At 48.9% G+C, this 15331-nt stretch overlaps 1 protein-coding gene across 2 annotated transcripts in view; it reads right to left on the reverse strand.

The window, feature by feature from the left end:
• trpm5 (transient receptor potential cation channel, subfamily M, member 5) overlaps positions 1-15331 on the reverse strand; it is a 94526-nt gene that overhangs the window by 51777 nt on the left and 27418 nt on the right. For both annotated transcript variants that reach the window (XM_065012385.1, XM_065012384.1), the window contains exons 2-11: positions 10268-10335; positions 9984-10149; positions 7294-7474; positions 6954-7120; positions 6587-6764; positions 4453-4517; positions 2742-2927; positions 958-1057; positions 541-659; positions 1-261 (exon numbers count right to left, since the gene is read on the reverse strand). The exon at positions 1-261 is cut by the window's left edge and continues 90 nt beyond it. In XM_065012385.1, the coding sequence (XP_064868457.1) occupies positions 1-261; positions 541-659; positions 958-1057; positions 2742-2927; positions 4453-4517; positions 6587-6764; positions 6954-7120; positions 7294-7474; positions 9984-10149; positions 10268-10335 (1491 nt within the window). The remainder of the gene's footprint in view (positions 262-540; positions 660-957; positions 1058-2741; positions 2928-4452; positions 4518-6586; positions 6765-6953; positions 7121-7293; positions 7475-9983; positions 10150-10267; positions 10336-15331) is intronic.

A 15331-nucleotide genomic window follows, 5' to 3' on the forward strand; every position in this document is an offset into this window, starting at 1 on the left:
CCGGTCCCCGGACTCGGCCTTGTGGTGGTCGTGAGGGGGTCCAGGGGTCCGTGTAGCCTTCAGTAGGAGCTGTTTCTCCTGGTGCTTCTTCAGGAGGAGGAGATGAAGGAGGCTCTTTTCTGACACGGAGCAGTAGAGCTCCTGCAGGCGGCCGTAGGTCAGGAACTCGCCCAGACACACGCCGTTGTCCACAAATAGACGCACAAAGTCGGGCTTATCATTGACCAGCGCGTCCATCATCACCTCCTCCAGGTCACCTGCCTGCGAGGGTCAGTAGATAGTGCTATATATTACTAACTTTGTAGTAAACTACCAATACAATTCCAATATTCTGTTTTACTAAGCAATATTTATGCTGCATATAGGCTTTTTACATTCCATTATTATACTAAGGTAAAATACATTTTTTAATGATCCTTGATGTGGCAGCAAATATATTACATAAACAATAATCAGCACTAGCAGTACAAAGTTCAGGACCAATAGGAGAGAGAGAGAATGAATGAAGGAGGGACATCTCATGCTGTCTTTCATTCTCACCGTCCACTCCACGTCCCCATTGAAGATGTGGCTCTTAGCGATGTCCACCCGGTTCCAGGCCACCGCCAACTTCAGCTCATCCAGGAAGTCCTGAGCTTCCTGACTCTGGCTCTTACAGGCTGCATGCCACACACAGGGCAAAGGTTAGATGTTAGGGGTCAAAGGTTAGATGTTAAGGGTCAAAGGTTATGGGTTAACCCCCGTTCAGAAAGAAAGTTGATATCCATCAAAAACAGAATGAGCGTATTTCTTTTCTATGTTGACGGATGGCTTCCAGTAACTCCTCAAACCTTTTATATTTTATACATTGTAAATGTATTGATCTTTTGATGGATATCTTTCATCTGCTTCTATACAAGCCCTTTTTAGGATTGATGTAAGTGCTGTCAGCCGCAGTAGAAGCATTCCATCCAGTACCTTTGACCAAAGCTTTGAGGATGACTGTGTCCAGCTCAGAGCTCTCCTGCTCGGGGTCATGAACTGTCAGGAGGTGGCCGTTGTCCAGTATCTTCTGGATCTGAAGATCAGGAGGAAGTCAGTCATTCAACCTCTCTCTGCTCTCTCGCTCTGCTCTCTCTCTGCTCTCTCTCTCTGCTCTCTCGCTCTGCTCTGCTCTCTCGCTCTGCTCTCTCTCTCTGCTCTCTCACTCTGCTTTCTCTCTCTGCTCTCTCTCTCTGCTCTCTCACTCTGCTCCCACTCTCTGCTCTCTCTCTCTGCTCTCACTCTCTGCTCTCTCACTCTCTGCTCTCTCGCTCTGCTCTCTCGCTCTGCTCTCTCTCTCTGCTCTCTCTCTCTGCTGTCTCGCTCTGCTCTCTCGCTCTGCTCTCTCACTCTGCTCTCTCACTCTGCTCTCTCTCTCTGCTCTCTCACTCTGCTCTCTCTCTCTGCTCTCACTCTCTGCTCTCTCTCTCTGCTCTCACTCTCTGCTCTCTCACTCTCTGCTCTCTCGCTCTGCTCTCTCGCTCTGCTCTCTCTCTCACTCTGCTTTCTCTCTCTGCTCTCTCTCTCTGCTCTCTCACTCTGCTCCCACTCTCTGCTCTCTCTCTCTGCTCTCACTCTCTGCTCTCTCACTCTCTGCTCTCTCGCTCTGCTCTCTCGCTCTGCTCTCTCTCTCTGCTGTCTCGCTCTGCTCTCTCGCTCTGCTCTCTCGCTCTGCTCTCTCACTCTGCTCTCTCTCTGCTCTCACTCTCTGCTCTCTCTCTCTGCTCTCACTCTCTGCTCTCTCTCTCTGCTCTCACTCTCTGCTCTCTCACTCTCTGCTCTCTCGCTCTGCTCTCTCGCTCTGCTCTCTCTCTCTGCTCTCTCGCTCTGCTCTCTCGCTCTGCTCTCTCGCTCTGCTCTCTCGCTCTGCTCTCTCTCTCTGCTCTCTCGCTCTGCTCTCTCACTCTGCTCTCTCACTCTGCTCTCTCTCTCTGCTCTCACTCTGCTCTCTCTCTCTGCTCTCTCTCTCTCTCTCTCTCTGCTCTCTCTCTCTCTCTGCTCTCTCACTCTGCTCTCTCACTCTGCTCTCTCACTCTGCTCTCTCTCTCTGCTCTCTCTCTCTGCTCTCTCACTCTGCTCTCTCTCTCTGCTCTCTCACTCTGCTCTCTCTCTCTGCTCTCTCACTCTGCTCTCTCACTCTGCTCTCTCACTCTGCTCTCTCTCTCTGCTCTCTCACTCTGCTCTCTCTCTCTGCTCTCTCACTCTGCTCTCTCTCTGCTCTCTCACTCTGCTCTCTCTGCTCTCTCACTCTGCTCTCTCACTCTGCTCTCTCTCTCTGCTCTCTCACTCTGCTCTCTCTCTCTGCTCTCTCACTCTGCTCTCTCACTCTGCTCTCTCTCTCTGCTCTCTCTCTCTGCTCTCTCACTCTGCTCTCTCACTCTGCTCTCTCTCTCTGCTCTCTCACTCTGCTCTCTCTCTCTGCTCTCTCACTCTGCTCTCTCACTCTGCTCTCTCTGCTCTCTCACTCTGCTCTCTCTCTCTGCTCTCTCACTCTGCTCTCTCTCTCTGCTCTCTCACTCTGCTCTCTCTCTGCTCTCTCACTCTGCTCTCTCACTCTGCTCTCTCTCTCTGCTCTCTCACTCTGCTCTCTCACTCTGCTCTCTCTCTCTGCTCTCTCTCTCTGCTCTCTCTCTCTGCTCTCTTGCTCTGCTCTCTCACTCTGCTCTCTCGCTCTGCTCTCTCTCCCTGCTCTCTCTCTGCTCTCTCTCTCTGCTCCTTACCAGCTTGGTCCAGTTAGTGATGTCAGTGCTGTGGTGCACACTGGGAAAGGTGTCTAGCAGGAGCTCCTGCACGCTGTCCATGTCCCAGCAGCCCCGGTTCATCAGCGTGACCAGGATGTGGGCCACGCCCCCCGACCCCGCCAGTATCAGCCAGGGCATGGCGTTCCCTATGCCCTTATACATCCTCTGTACCCAGAGACAGAGGAAGTCTGCTTACCCAAACAGCACACACAGCACTATAGAAACTATGGTAACACAGCTACAGTATAACGCAGTATGATGTGCTGGTAATTCACGCAGCAATATAGAAACTATGGTAACACAGCTACAGTATAACGCAGTATGATGTGCTGGTAATTCACACAGCAATATAGAAACTATGGTAACACAGCTACAGTATAACGCAGTATGATGTGCTGGTAATTCACGCAGCAATATAGAAACTATGGTAACACAGCTACAGTATAACGCAGTATGATGTGCTGGTAATTCACACAGCAATATAGAAACTATGGTAACACAGCTACAGTATAACGCAGTATGAAGTGCTGGTAACTCACGCAGCAATATAGAAACTATGGTAACACAGCTACAGTATAACGCAGTATGATGTGCTGGTAATTCACGCAGCAATATAGAAACTATGGTAACACAGATACAGTATAACGCAGTATGATGTGCTGGTAATTCACACAGCAATATAGAAACTATGGTAACACAGCTACAGTATAACGCAGTATGATGTGCTGGTAACTCACGCAGCAATATAGAAACTATGGTAACACAGCTACAGTATAACGCAGTATGATGTGCTGGTAACTCACGCAGCAATATAGAAACTATGGTAACACAGCTACAGTATAACGCAGTATGATGTGCTGGTAACTCACGCAGCAATATAGAAACTATGGTAACACAGATACAGTATAACGCAGTATGATGTGCTGGTAACTCACGCAGCAATATAGAAACTATGGTAACACAGCTACAGTATAACGCAGTATGATGTGCTGGTAACTCACGCAGCACTATAGAAACTATGGTAACACAGCTACAGCTACAGTATAACGCAGTATGATGTGCTGGTAACTCACGCAGCAATATAGAAACTATGGTAACACAGCTACAGTATAACGCAGTATGATGTGCTGGTAACTCACGCAGCAATATAGAAACTATGGTAACACAGCTACAGTATAACGCAGTATGATGTGCTGGTAACTCACGCAGCAATATAGAAACTATGGTAACACAGCTACAGTATAACGCAGTATGATGTGCTGGTAACTCACGCAGCAATATAGAAACTATGGTAACACAGCTACAGTATAACGCAGTATGATGTGCTGGTAATTCACACAGCAATATAGAAACTATGGTAACACAGCTACAGTATAACGCAGTATGATGTGCTGGTAACTCACGCAGCAATATAGAAACTATGGTAACACAGCTACAGTATAACGCAGTATGATGTGCTGGTAACTCACTGTAAGATTTGGAATGTTTTTATTACTATCTCCAAATGAGTCGGACTAAATAGACACTTTGGATCAATTGAAATGTTTTTATGGCAACATAATATATAATAGGCCTCGTCATATGAAATGTATACACGTTCATAAATGCTTATGACAAGTAATATAATAACACATTATAGTGAAAAGTTGAATTAATGGAAAACTAATATTTTCCAAAAAATGTGACAAACCTGTAGGATCCGAGGTTCTCCATGCACCAGGAGACACAGCACTGGGATCTCAAAGCTGCCTGCACCTGTAGCGATGCAGAATATCAACAAGGGCCCTGGTTGGTTTCTTAAAACCACTCATTAAAGTCAAAAAGAAGCATTCTTCCTGAAGAAATACCAGTGTGCTGTGTCGAATATGACGCACAGTAAACATGAACAACCTTCAAATAAGTTGGGGGGGGCAGGTAGCCTAGTGGTTGGAGCGTTGGGCCAGTAACCAGCAGGTAGCCTAGTGGTTGGAGCGTTGGGCCAGTAACCAGCAGGTAGCCTAGTGGTTGGAGCGTTGGGCCAGTAACCAGCAGGTAGCCTAGTGGTTGGAGCGTTGGGCCAGTAACCAGCAGGTAGCCTAGTGGTTGGAGCGTTGGGCCAGTAACCAGCAGGTAGCCTAGTGGTTGGAGCGTTGGGCCAGTAACCAGCAGGTAGCCTAGTGGTTGGAGCGTTGGGCCAGTAACCAGCAGGTAGCCTAGTGGTTGGAGCGTTGGGCCAGTAACCAGCAGGTAGCCTAGTGGTTGGAGCGTTGGGCCAGTAACCAGCAGGTAGCCTAGTGGTTGGAGCGTTGGGCCAGTAACCAGCAGGTAGCCTAGTGGTTGGAGCGTTGGGCCAGTAACCAGCAGGTAGCATAGTGGTTGGAGCGTTGGGCCAGTAACCAGCAGGTAGCCTAGTGGTTGGAGCGTTGGGCCAGTAACCAGCAGGTAGCCTAGTGGTTGGAGCGTTGGGCCAGTAACCAGCAGGTAGCCTAGTGGTTGGAGCGTTGGGCCAGTAACCAGCAGGTAGCCTAGTGGTTGGAGCGTTGGGCCAGTAACCAGCAGGTAGCCTAGTGGTTGGAGTTGGGCCAGTAACCAGCAGGTAGCCTAGTGGTTGGAGCGTTGGGCCAGTAACCAGCAGGTAGCCTAGTGGTTGGAGCGTTGGGCCAGTAACCAGCAGGTAGCCTAGTGGTTGGAGCGTTGGGCCAGTAACCAGCAGGTAGCCTAGTGGTTGGAGCGTTGGGCCAGTAACCAGCAGGTAGCCTAGTGGTTGGAGCGTTGGGCCAGTAACCAGCAGGTAGCCTAGTGGTTGGAGCGTTGGGCCAGTAACCAGCAGGTAGCCTAGTGGTTGGAGCGTTGGGCCAGCAGGTAGCCAGCAGGCCAGTAACCAGCAGGTAGCCTAGTGGTTGGAGCGTTGGGCCAGTAACCAAAAGGTAGCCTAGTGGTTGGAGCGTTGGGCCAGTAACCAGCAGGTAGCCTAGTGGTTGGAGCGTTGGGCCAGTAACCAGCAGGTAGCATAGTGGTTGGAGCGTTGGGCCAGTAACCAGCAGGTAGCCTAGCGGTTGGAGCGTTGGGCCAGTAACCAGCAGGTAGCCTAGTGGTTGGAGCGTTGGGCCAGTAACCAGCAGGTAGCCTAGCGGTTGGAGCGTTGGGCCAGTAACCAGCAGGTAGCCTAGTGGTTGGAGCGTTGGGCCAGTAACCAGCAGGTAGCCTAGCGGTTGGAGCGTTGGGCCAGTAACCAGCAGGTAGCCTAGTGGTTGGAGCGTTGGGCCAGTAACCAGCAGGTAGCCTAGCGGTTGGAGCGTTGGGCCAGTAACCAGCAGGTAGCCTAGTGGTTGGAGCGTTGGGCCAGTAACCAGCAGGTAGCCTAGTGGTTGGAGCGTTGGGCCAGTAACCAGCAGGTAGCCTAGTGGTTGGAGCGTTGGGCCAGTAACCAGCAGGTAGCCTAGTGGTTGGAGCGTTGGGCCAGTAACCAGCAGGTAGCCTAGTGGTTGGAGCGTTGGGCCAGTAACCAGCAGGTAGCCTAGTGGTTGGAGCGTTGGGCCAGTAACCAGCAGGTAGCCTAGTGGTTGGAGCGTTGGGCCAGTAACCAGCAGGTAGCCTAGTGGTTGGAGCGTTGGGCCAGTAACCAGCAGGTAGCCTAGTGGTTGGAGCGTTGGGCCAGTAACCAAAAGGTTGCTGGATCTAATCCCCGAGCTGACAAGGTAAAAAATGTCTGCCCCTGAACAAGGCAGTTAACCCACTGCTCCCTGGTAGACAGTCATTGTAAATAAGAATTTGTTCTTAACTGACTTGCCTAGTTAAATAAAGGTTAAAAAAGAGTAAGTATGTTTAAGTTGAAGTAGGTTCACCTCCATAACCGGTGCGCTGCAGGGAGATATGCTTGAGCAGCTTGACCCTCATTTCGCTGGTGGCCCCGGGGCGCTGAGGGTCCTCCTCAACCAGGACAAAGTGGGAGTGGTTGCAGTCCAGGGAGTACACCGCCCCATGGGACAGGTCCTGGGGCTCCACCACGGCAGGCTGGTCTGGCTGCAGGAGGAGACACGTCGGTCAGAGAACACATTTCAGAGGAGCGCGTAACAACAACTCAGCAACTCACACACAGACACACATATAGACGTTTTACTGGGACCTCGTTCTCTAGTCTAATCACATGTTAAATGTAATCAACATCTACTCTGAACTCATATGATCTTCTGCATGGATGTATATGGAGACCTTAGCAGCAAGCAGAGCGTCTCTGTTGTGGATCATGTTCCAGGGAGCGATGCCGATGGCCACCACCTTGACCTTAGAGGAGGTGCTGGCCAGAGAGTGGTCACGGACAGCTTGGCCCAGGTGCTTGGTGATGCCGAAGCGAAGCCCGTTGGTCAGGATCCAGGCACCTGTGAGGTAGAGACATCATCTCACTTTGTCCAACATGCTCACTTTAGAGCAGGGAACTCAATGTGGCCCATTGGCTGATTTAATGCTGCCCAAGGTTATCTTAGTAAAAACAAAAGTGAATGTGTGTGTGTGCGTGCGTGCGTGCGTGTGTGTGTGTGTATGCGTGTCCCACCTGTGCTCTGAGCAGCCTTGACCAGTCCTTTCCTCACGGTGTCCCTGAGCCAGGGTTTCATCTGAGCCAGCTCGTCTCCCCCCACCAGAGCCACCACCAGGTGTGGAGGGGATAGTCCCCACTGCTCTGTCAGCATCTGGTAGATTAACACTGGATCTGTGGAGCTGTGAACCCTCACAAACTGGACAGAGAAGCACAGTGTGGTATTTACTGAGAGATTTACATGGTCAAGGAACAGGTCCTCTTTCATATTTCTTTAATCTCTTTCTTGACTTGAAATAGTTTTGTAAAATGATGAGAAACATGGATAACTTAAGCTGAAATGACTGAGTGAGAATATGCATTAATTATCAATCTGCATTGTTTTGATAATTCAGGCCATGTTGGTGCTGAAATGGAACACAGTCCTGCACATACTGAAATGGAACACAGTCCTGCACATACTGAAATGGAACACAGTCCTGCACATACTGGAATGGAACACAGTCCTGCACATACTGAAATGGAACACAGTCCTGCACATACTGAAATGGAACACAGTCCTGCACATACTGAAATGGACCACAGTCCTGCACATACTGAAATGGAACACAGTCCTGCACATACTGAAATGGACCACAGTTCTGCACATACTGAAATGGAACACAGTCCTGCACATACTGAAATGGAACACAGTCCTGCACATACTGGAATGGAACACAGTCCTGCACATACTGGAATGGAACACAGTCCTGCACATACTGAAATGGAACACAGTCCTGCACATACTGGAATGAAACACAGTCCTGCACATACTGAAATGGAACACAGTCCTGCACATACTGGAATGGAACACAGTCCTGCACATACTGAAATGGAACACAGTCCTGCACATACTGAAATGGAACACAGTCCTGCACATACTGAAATGGAACACAGTCCTGCACATACTGAAATGGAACACAGTCCTGCACATACTGAAATGGAACACAGTCCTGCACATACTGGAATGGAACACAGTCCTGCACATACTGAAATGGAACACAGTCCTGCACATACTGAAATGTATCTCTCCAGGACCACAGTTTGTGATCACTGAACTGTCTCTTAGATAGGACCGATATGGATGGTGGTACGGAACAATTTCCAACTGTGGTTGTAACAGTGTTACCATCTGGTTATAGCACCTTGTGGTTGTAACAGTGTTACCATCTGGTTATAGCACCTTGTGGTTGTAACAGTGTTGCCTTGTGGTTGTAACAGTGTTGCCTTGTGGTTGTGACAGTGTTGCCATCTGGTTATAGCACCTTGTGGTTGTAACAGTGTTGCCTTGTGGTTGTGACAGTGTTGCCATCTGGTTATAGCACCTTGTGGTTGTAACAGTGTTACCATCTGGTTATAGCACCTTGTGGTTGTAACAGTGTTACCAACTGGTTATAGCACCTTGTGGTTGTAACAGTGTTGCCATCTGGTTATAGCACCTTGTGGTTGTAGCAGTGTTACCATCTGGTTATAGCACCTTGTGGTTGTAGCAGTGTTACCATCTGGTTATAGCACCTTGTGGTTGTAACAGTGTTGCCATCTGGTTATAGCACCTTGTGGTTGTAACAGTGTTACCATCTGGTTATAGCACCTTGTGGTTGTAACAGTGTTACCATCTGGTTATAGCACCTTGTGGTTGTAACAGTGTTGTCATCTGGTTATAGCACCTTGTGGTTGTAGCAGTGTTACCATCTGGTTATAGCACCTTGTGGTTGTAACAGTGTTGCCATCTGGTTATAGAACCTTGTGGTTGTAGCAGTGTTACCATCTGGTTATAGCACCTTGTGGTTGTAGCAGTGTTACCATCTGGTTATAGCACCTTGTGGTTGTAACAGTGTTGCCATCTGGTTGTAACAGTGTTACCTTGTGGTTGTAATAGTGTTGCCTTGTGGTTTTAGCAGTGTTACTTTGTGGTTGTAATAGTGTTGCCTTGTGGTTTTAGCACCTTGTGGTTGTAACAGTGTTACCTTGTGGTTGTAACAGTGTTACCTTGTGGTTGTAACAGTGTTACCTTGTGGTTGTAACAGTGTTACCTTGTGGTTGCAACAGTGTTACCTTGTGGTTGTAACAGTGTTACCTTGTGGTTATAGCACCTTGTGGTTGTAACAGTGTTACCTTGTGGTTGTAACAGTGTTACTTTGTGGTTGTAATAGTGTTACCTTGTGGTTATAGCACATTGTGGTTGTAACAGTGTTGCCTTGTGGTTGTAACAGTGTTGCCTTGTGGTTGTAACAGTGTTACCTTGTGGTTATAGCACATTGTGGTTGTAACAGTGTTGCCTTGTGGTTGTAACAGTGTTGCCTTGTGGTTGTAACAGTGTTGCCTTGTGGTTGTAACATTGTTGCCTTGTGGTTGTAATAGTGTTGCCTTGTGGTTGTAACAGTGTTGCCTTGTGGTTGTAACAGTGTTGCCTTGTGGTTGTAGCACCTTGTGGTTGTAACAGTGTTGCCTTGTGGTTGTAATAGTGTTGCCTTGTGGTTGTAGCAGTGTTACCTTGTGGTTGTAACAGTGTTGCCTTGTGGTTGTAACAGTGTTGCCTTGTGGTTGTAGCAGTGTTACCTTGTGGTTGTAACAGTGTTACCTTGTGGTTGTAACAGTGTTGTCTTGTGGTTGTAACAGTGTTGCCTTGTGGTTGTAACAGTGTTACCTTGTGGTTGTAACAGTGTTACCTTTCCCCTTGTCCTACTGGTGCCAGTGAAGTCAATGTCCCCCACTCGTCCTGCTGCCCAGTGACCCCTCTCCTTGTCCCCTCTGCTAGCACCCCGGCCTCGGCCTTCAGCCACACTCTCCACGGCCTCGTCCAGCTGAGAGTAGCAACGGCAGGCCAACAGAGCACTGCCACAGCACAGACACATTATACACATAGAAACAATGTACATCACATACAGTAGTATTTACAGTCCGGTCATTCACAATCCACTATGACAAACAAACAAACACAAACCACTCCTACCTTTGCTCCCGTGACCACTCCAGTACATCCCCGCATCGTGGGCATCGTCTCTGCAGCGGTAGCGCCCCCTATAGACACAGCACCCATAGTGCACAACATGACTTTTACCCCACAGCCAGGTAAATCTAACCCAGAATCATTCACCAGTCACTCTGCTGCTGATGACAGGTGAGAGGCATCTCCAAGAGCTTAGACCTACAGTACCAGTCACTCTGCTGCTGATGACAGGTGTGAGGCATCTCCAAGAGTTTAGACCTACAGTACCAGTCACTCTGCTGATGACAGGTGTGAGGCATCTCCAAGAGTTTAGACCTACAGTACCAGTCACTCTGCTGATGACAGGTGTGAGGCATCTCCAAGAGCTTAGACCTACAGTACCAGTCACTCTGCTGCTGATGACAGGTGTGAGGCATCTCCAAGAGCTTAGACCTACAGTACCAGTCACTCTGCTGCTGATGACAGGTGTGAGGCATCTCCAAGAGCTTAGACCTACAGTACCAGTCACTCTGCTGCTGATGACAGGTGTGAGGCATCTCCAAGAGTTTAGACCTACAGTACCAGTCACTCTGCTGATGATGACAGGTGAGGCATCTCCAAGAGCTTAGACCTACAGTACCAGTCACTCTGCTGATGACAGGTGTGAGGCATCTCCAAGAGTTTAGACCTACAGTACCAGTCACTCTGCTGCTGATGACAGGTGAGGCATCTCCAAGAGTTTAGACCTACAGTACCAGTCACTCTGCTGCTGATGACAGGTGTGAGGCATCTCCAAGTGTTTAGACCTACAGTACCAGTCACTCTGCTGCTGATGACAGGTGAGGCATCTCCAAGAGTTTAGACCTACAGTACCAGTCACTCTGCTGCTGATGACAGGTGTGAGGCATCTCCAAGAGTTTAGACCTACAGTACCAGTCACTCTGCTGCTGATGACAGGTGTGAGGCATCTCCAAGAGTTTAGACCTACAGTACCAGTCACTCTGCTGCTGATGACAGGTGTGAGGCATCTCCAAGAGTTTAGACCTACAGTACCAGTCACTCTGCTGCTGATGACAGGTGAGGCATCTCCAAGAGTTTAGACCTACAGTACCAGTCACTCTGCTGCTGATGACAGGTGTGAGGCATCTCCAAGAGTTTAGACCTACAGTACCAGTCACTCTTCTGCTGATGACAGGTGTGAGGCATCTCCAAGAGCTTAGACCTACAGTACCAGTCACTCTGCTGATGACAGGTGTGAGGCATCTCCAAGAGTTTAGACCTACAGTACCAGTCACTCTGCTGATGACAGGTGTGAGGCATCTCCAAGAGTTTAGACCTACAGTACCAGTCACTCTGCTGATGACAGGTGTGAGGCATCTCCAAGAGTTTAGACCTACAGTACCAGTCACTCTGCTGATGACAGGTGTGAGGCATCTCCAAGAGTTTAGACCTACAGTACCAGTCACTCTGCTGCTGATGACAGGTGTGAGGCATCTCCAAGAGTTTAGACCTACAGTACCAGTCACTCTGCTGCTGATGACAGGTGTGAGGCATCTCCAAGAGTTTAGACCTACAGTACCAGTCACTCTGCTGATGACAGGTGAGGCATCTCCAAGAGCTTATAACTACAGTACCAGTCACTCTGCTGATGACAGGTGTGAGGCATCTCCAAGAGTTTAGACCTACAGTACCAGTCACTCTGCTGCTGATGACAGGTGTGAGGCATCTCCAAGAGTTTAGACCTACAGTACCAGTCACTCTGCTGCTGATGACAGGTGTGAGGCATCTCCAAGAGTTTAGACCTACAGTACCAGTCACTCTGCTGATGATGACAGGTGTGAGGCATCTCCAAGAGTTTAGACCTACAGTACCAGTCACTCTGCTGCTGATGACAGGTGTGAGGCATCTCCAAGTGTTTAGACCTACAGTACCAGTCACTCTGCTGCTGATGACAGGTGTGAGGCATCTCCAAGAGTTTAGACCTACAGTACCAGTCAACAGTTTGAACACACCGACTCATTCAAGGGGTTTTCTTTATTTTTACCGTTTTTCTACATTGTATAATAATAGTGAAGACATCAAAACTATGAAATAACACATATGGAATCATGTAGTAACCAAAGAAGTGTTAAACAAATCAAAATATATTTATTTTACATTTGTACCAACTATAATCAAAGGCAAATGTAACTGCTGCACTATGTCCCTTAATAGGACAGCTCTTATAAGGATGTGAATGAAATGAGACAGGATGTTATCAGAGGGAGTTAGATGGACAGGGAGAGGAGGAGAGGTTAACCTCTGTGGCTCCTCTCCCTGTTCGGGCGGAGCTCGGCGGTCGTCGTAGCCGGTCTACTAGAAGGTGGCTCCTCTCCCTGTTCGGGCGGAGCTCGGCAGTCGTCGTAGCCAGGCTACTAGAAGGTGGCTCCTCTCCCTGTTCGGGCGGAGCTCAGCGGTCGTCGTAGCCAGGCTACTAGAAGGTGGCTCCTCTCCCTGTTCGGGCGGAGCTCGGCGGTTGTCGTCGCCAGGCTACTAGAAGGTGGCTCCTCTCCCTGTTCGGGCGGAGCTCGGCAGTCGTCGTAGCCAGGCTACTAGAAGGTGACTCCTCTCCCTGTTCGGGCGGAGCTCGGCAGTCGTCGTAGCCAGGCTACTAGCTGCCACCGATCCATTGTTCCTTTTCGTTTGTGTCTGTCTGGTTTTTCTTTACACCTGTGTCCTATTAGTTTAATTCGGGGGATTTATTAACCTCCGCTGCCTGCTAGTCTTTGTGAGGGGTTATTTGCTGTTGTTGCTCTGTTAGTGGTGCGTGTTTGCTCTGTTAGGGGTGCGTGTTTGCTCTGTTAGGGGTGCGTGTTTGCTCTGTTAAGGGGTGCGTGTTTGCTCTGTTAGGGGTGCGTGTTTGCTCTGTTAGGGGTGCGTGTTTGCTCTGTTAGGGGTGCGTGTTTGCTCTGTTAAGGGGTGCGTGTTTGCTCTGTTAGGGGTGCGTGTTTGCTCTGTTAGGGGTGCGTGTTTGCTCTGTTAGGGGTGCGTGTTTGCTCTGTTAAGGGGTGCGTGTTTGCTCTGTTAGGGGTGCGTGTTTGCTCTGTTAGGGGTGCGTGTTTGCTCTGTTAGGGGGTGTGTGTTTGCTCTGTTAGGGGTGCGTGTTTGCTCTGTTAGGAGTGCGTGTTTGCTCTGTTAGGGGTGCGTGTTTGCTCTGTTAGGGGTGCGTGTTTGCTCTGTTAGGGGTGCGTGTTTGTGCCACGGGGTTTTCTTTCTCAGGGTCGTTGTACCGTTTTGGACTGTAATTAGGAGTAGCGGTTTCTCCTCTGTGTGTTGCGTTTATTCCCTGTGTGTGGCGACTTCGTTTGGGCGTGTTCCTCCACCTGTTGTCGTTGAGTTGGGACTTCTAATAAACTATTGTGCTACTGGGACTTCCTTGCTCTCCTGCTCCTGACTCCTGCACCTCCCTCCTCTTAGGAGGCACGTAACAACCTCATTGGCTGCGATGTTGGATACCAGAAAAGTTGCTCCATGTAACTGAAAGGAGTTAGTTGGCTTTTATTTTTCTTCTCAATCGATGGATGCCACTCAGCTCAGGGCTGAGGGTTGGCTGTAAAATGAGATTAGACTGCTACATTTAACCTATATTCTTCCCTAGACTGAGCTGAGGGTTGGTTGTCAGATGAGATTAGACTGCTGGAAAAGAACCATAAAAGATTTGTCTCCTACTGGCAGCGATTAAGAATTTGCATCTGAGTCAACATTACTTGACGGTGCTCATTTGCCTGGGATGCCTGGTAAAAGATGATCATCAGAAATGGGAAGAGGTTCGAGGCCCATGCCTGCACAGCAAAAACAACATGCAGCTTCAGCTTATTACTGTATTTGGCCTCACTGGCCACTCAGTAAAATGTATTGGATCATGGCCAATAGTTTGGACAGGTTATGGGCAAAGATCCAACCCCCCCAACTCATTTAATCCTCTACTGTGAACATTTAGGTTTTTCACCTCAAAAATATTTCAGATTTCACCCCAAAAGTATTTCAAACTAGTATTTCACTGCTTCTCAAACCTGATTCTGGGGTCCAGTCTTCCTCTCGGTCACTGTCCTCACTATCAGAGGTTATGTATGTTATTGACCAAGCCCATCATTTTACATCAAATCTTTCATTGAGCATGATATTGCCCTGAAAGTAGCCAAACTGACAACGTTGCCCTAGGCAACACAACAAAGTAGAGGTATGGCACAACGTTGCCCTAGGCAACACAACAAAGTAGAGGTATGGCACAACGTTGCCCTATGCAACACAACAAAGTAGAGGTATGGCACAACGTTGCCCTAGGCAACACAACAAAGTAGAGGTATGGCACAACGTTGCCCTATGCAACACAACAAAGTAGAGGTATGGCACAACGTTGCCCTATGCAACACAACAAAGTAGAGGTATGGCACAACGTTGCCCTATGCAACACAACAAAGTAGAGGTATGGCACAACATTGTCCTAGGCAACACAACAAAGTAGAGGTATGGCACAACGTTGCCCTATGCAACACAACAAAGTAGAGGTATGGCACAACGTTGCCCTATGCAACACAACAAAGTAGAGGTATGGCACAACGTTGTCCTAGGCAACACAACAAAGTAGAGGTATGGCACAACGTTGCCCTATGCAACACAACAAAGTAGAGGTATGGCACAACGTTGCCCTAGGCAACACAACAAAGTAGAGGTATGGCACAACGTTGCCCTAGGCAACAGAAAGTAAGCTACCAAACGGTGTTGTGTTGTGTTGTCTGAGGGCACCGATGTGCAGTAGAGGATTAAGACGTACTGATGGCGTGCAGGTTGTCACAATCGCTTTTTTATGTAAAAGTGAGTCTGGTCTCGACGGGTCTTATTTGAATGTGGGGCAGGAGGGACTGTGTGAGGGGAAAGGACCATTGTCCATGCAAACATAACATTTGCATGCAAGGTCAGGAAGAGTTCAAGTGACAACAAGTGAAGAGGGTGTGTGTGAGGTGGAGGGGGGGGGATACGTGGGTGCCTGTTTGTATACGGTATGCTCCTCAGTATAGAGGCATGCAGGCTTGAGTCAGTGTGCCTGCT

The sequence above is a fragment of the Oncorhynchus nerka genome, linkage group LG27 (genome assembly GCF_034236695.1).
Source record: "Oncorhynchus nerka isolate Pitt River linkage group LG27, Oner_Uvic_2.0, whole genome shotgun sequence".
Lineage (NCBI taxonomy): Eukaryota > Metazoa > Chordata > Actinopteri > Salmoniformes > Salmonidae > Oncorhynchus > Oncorhynchus nerka.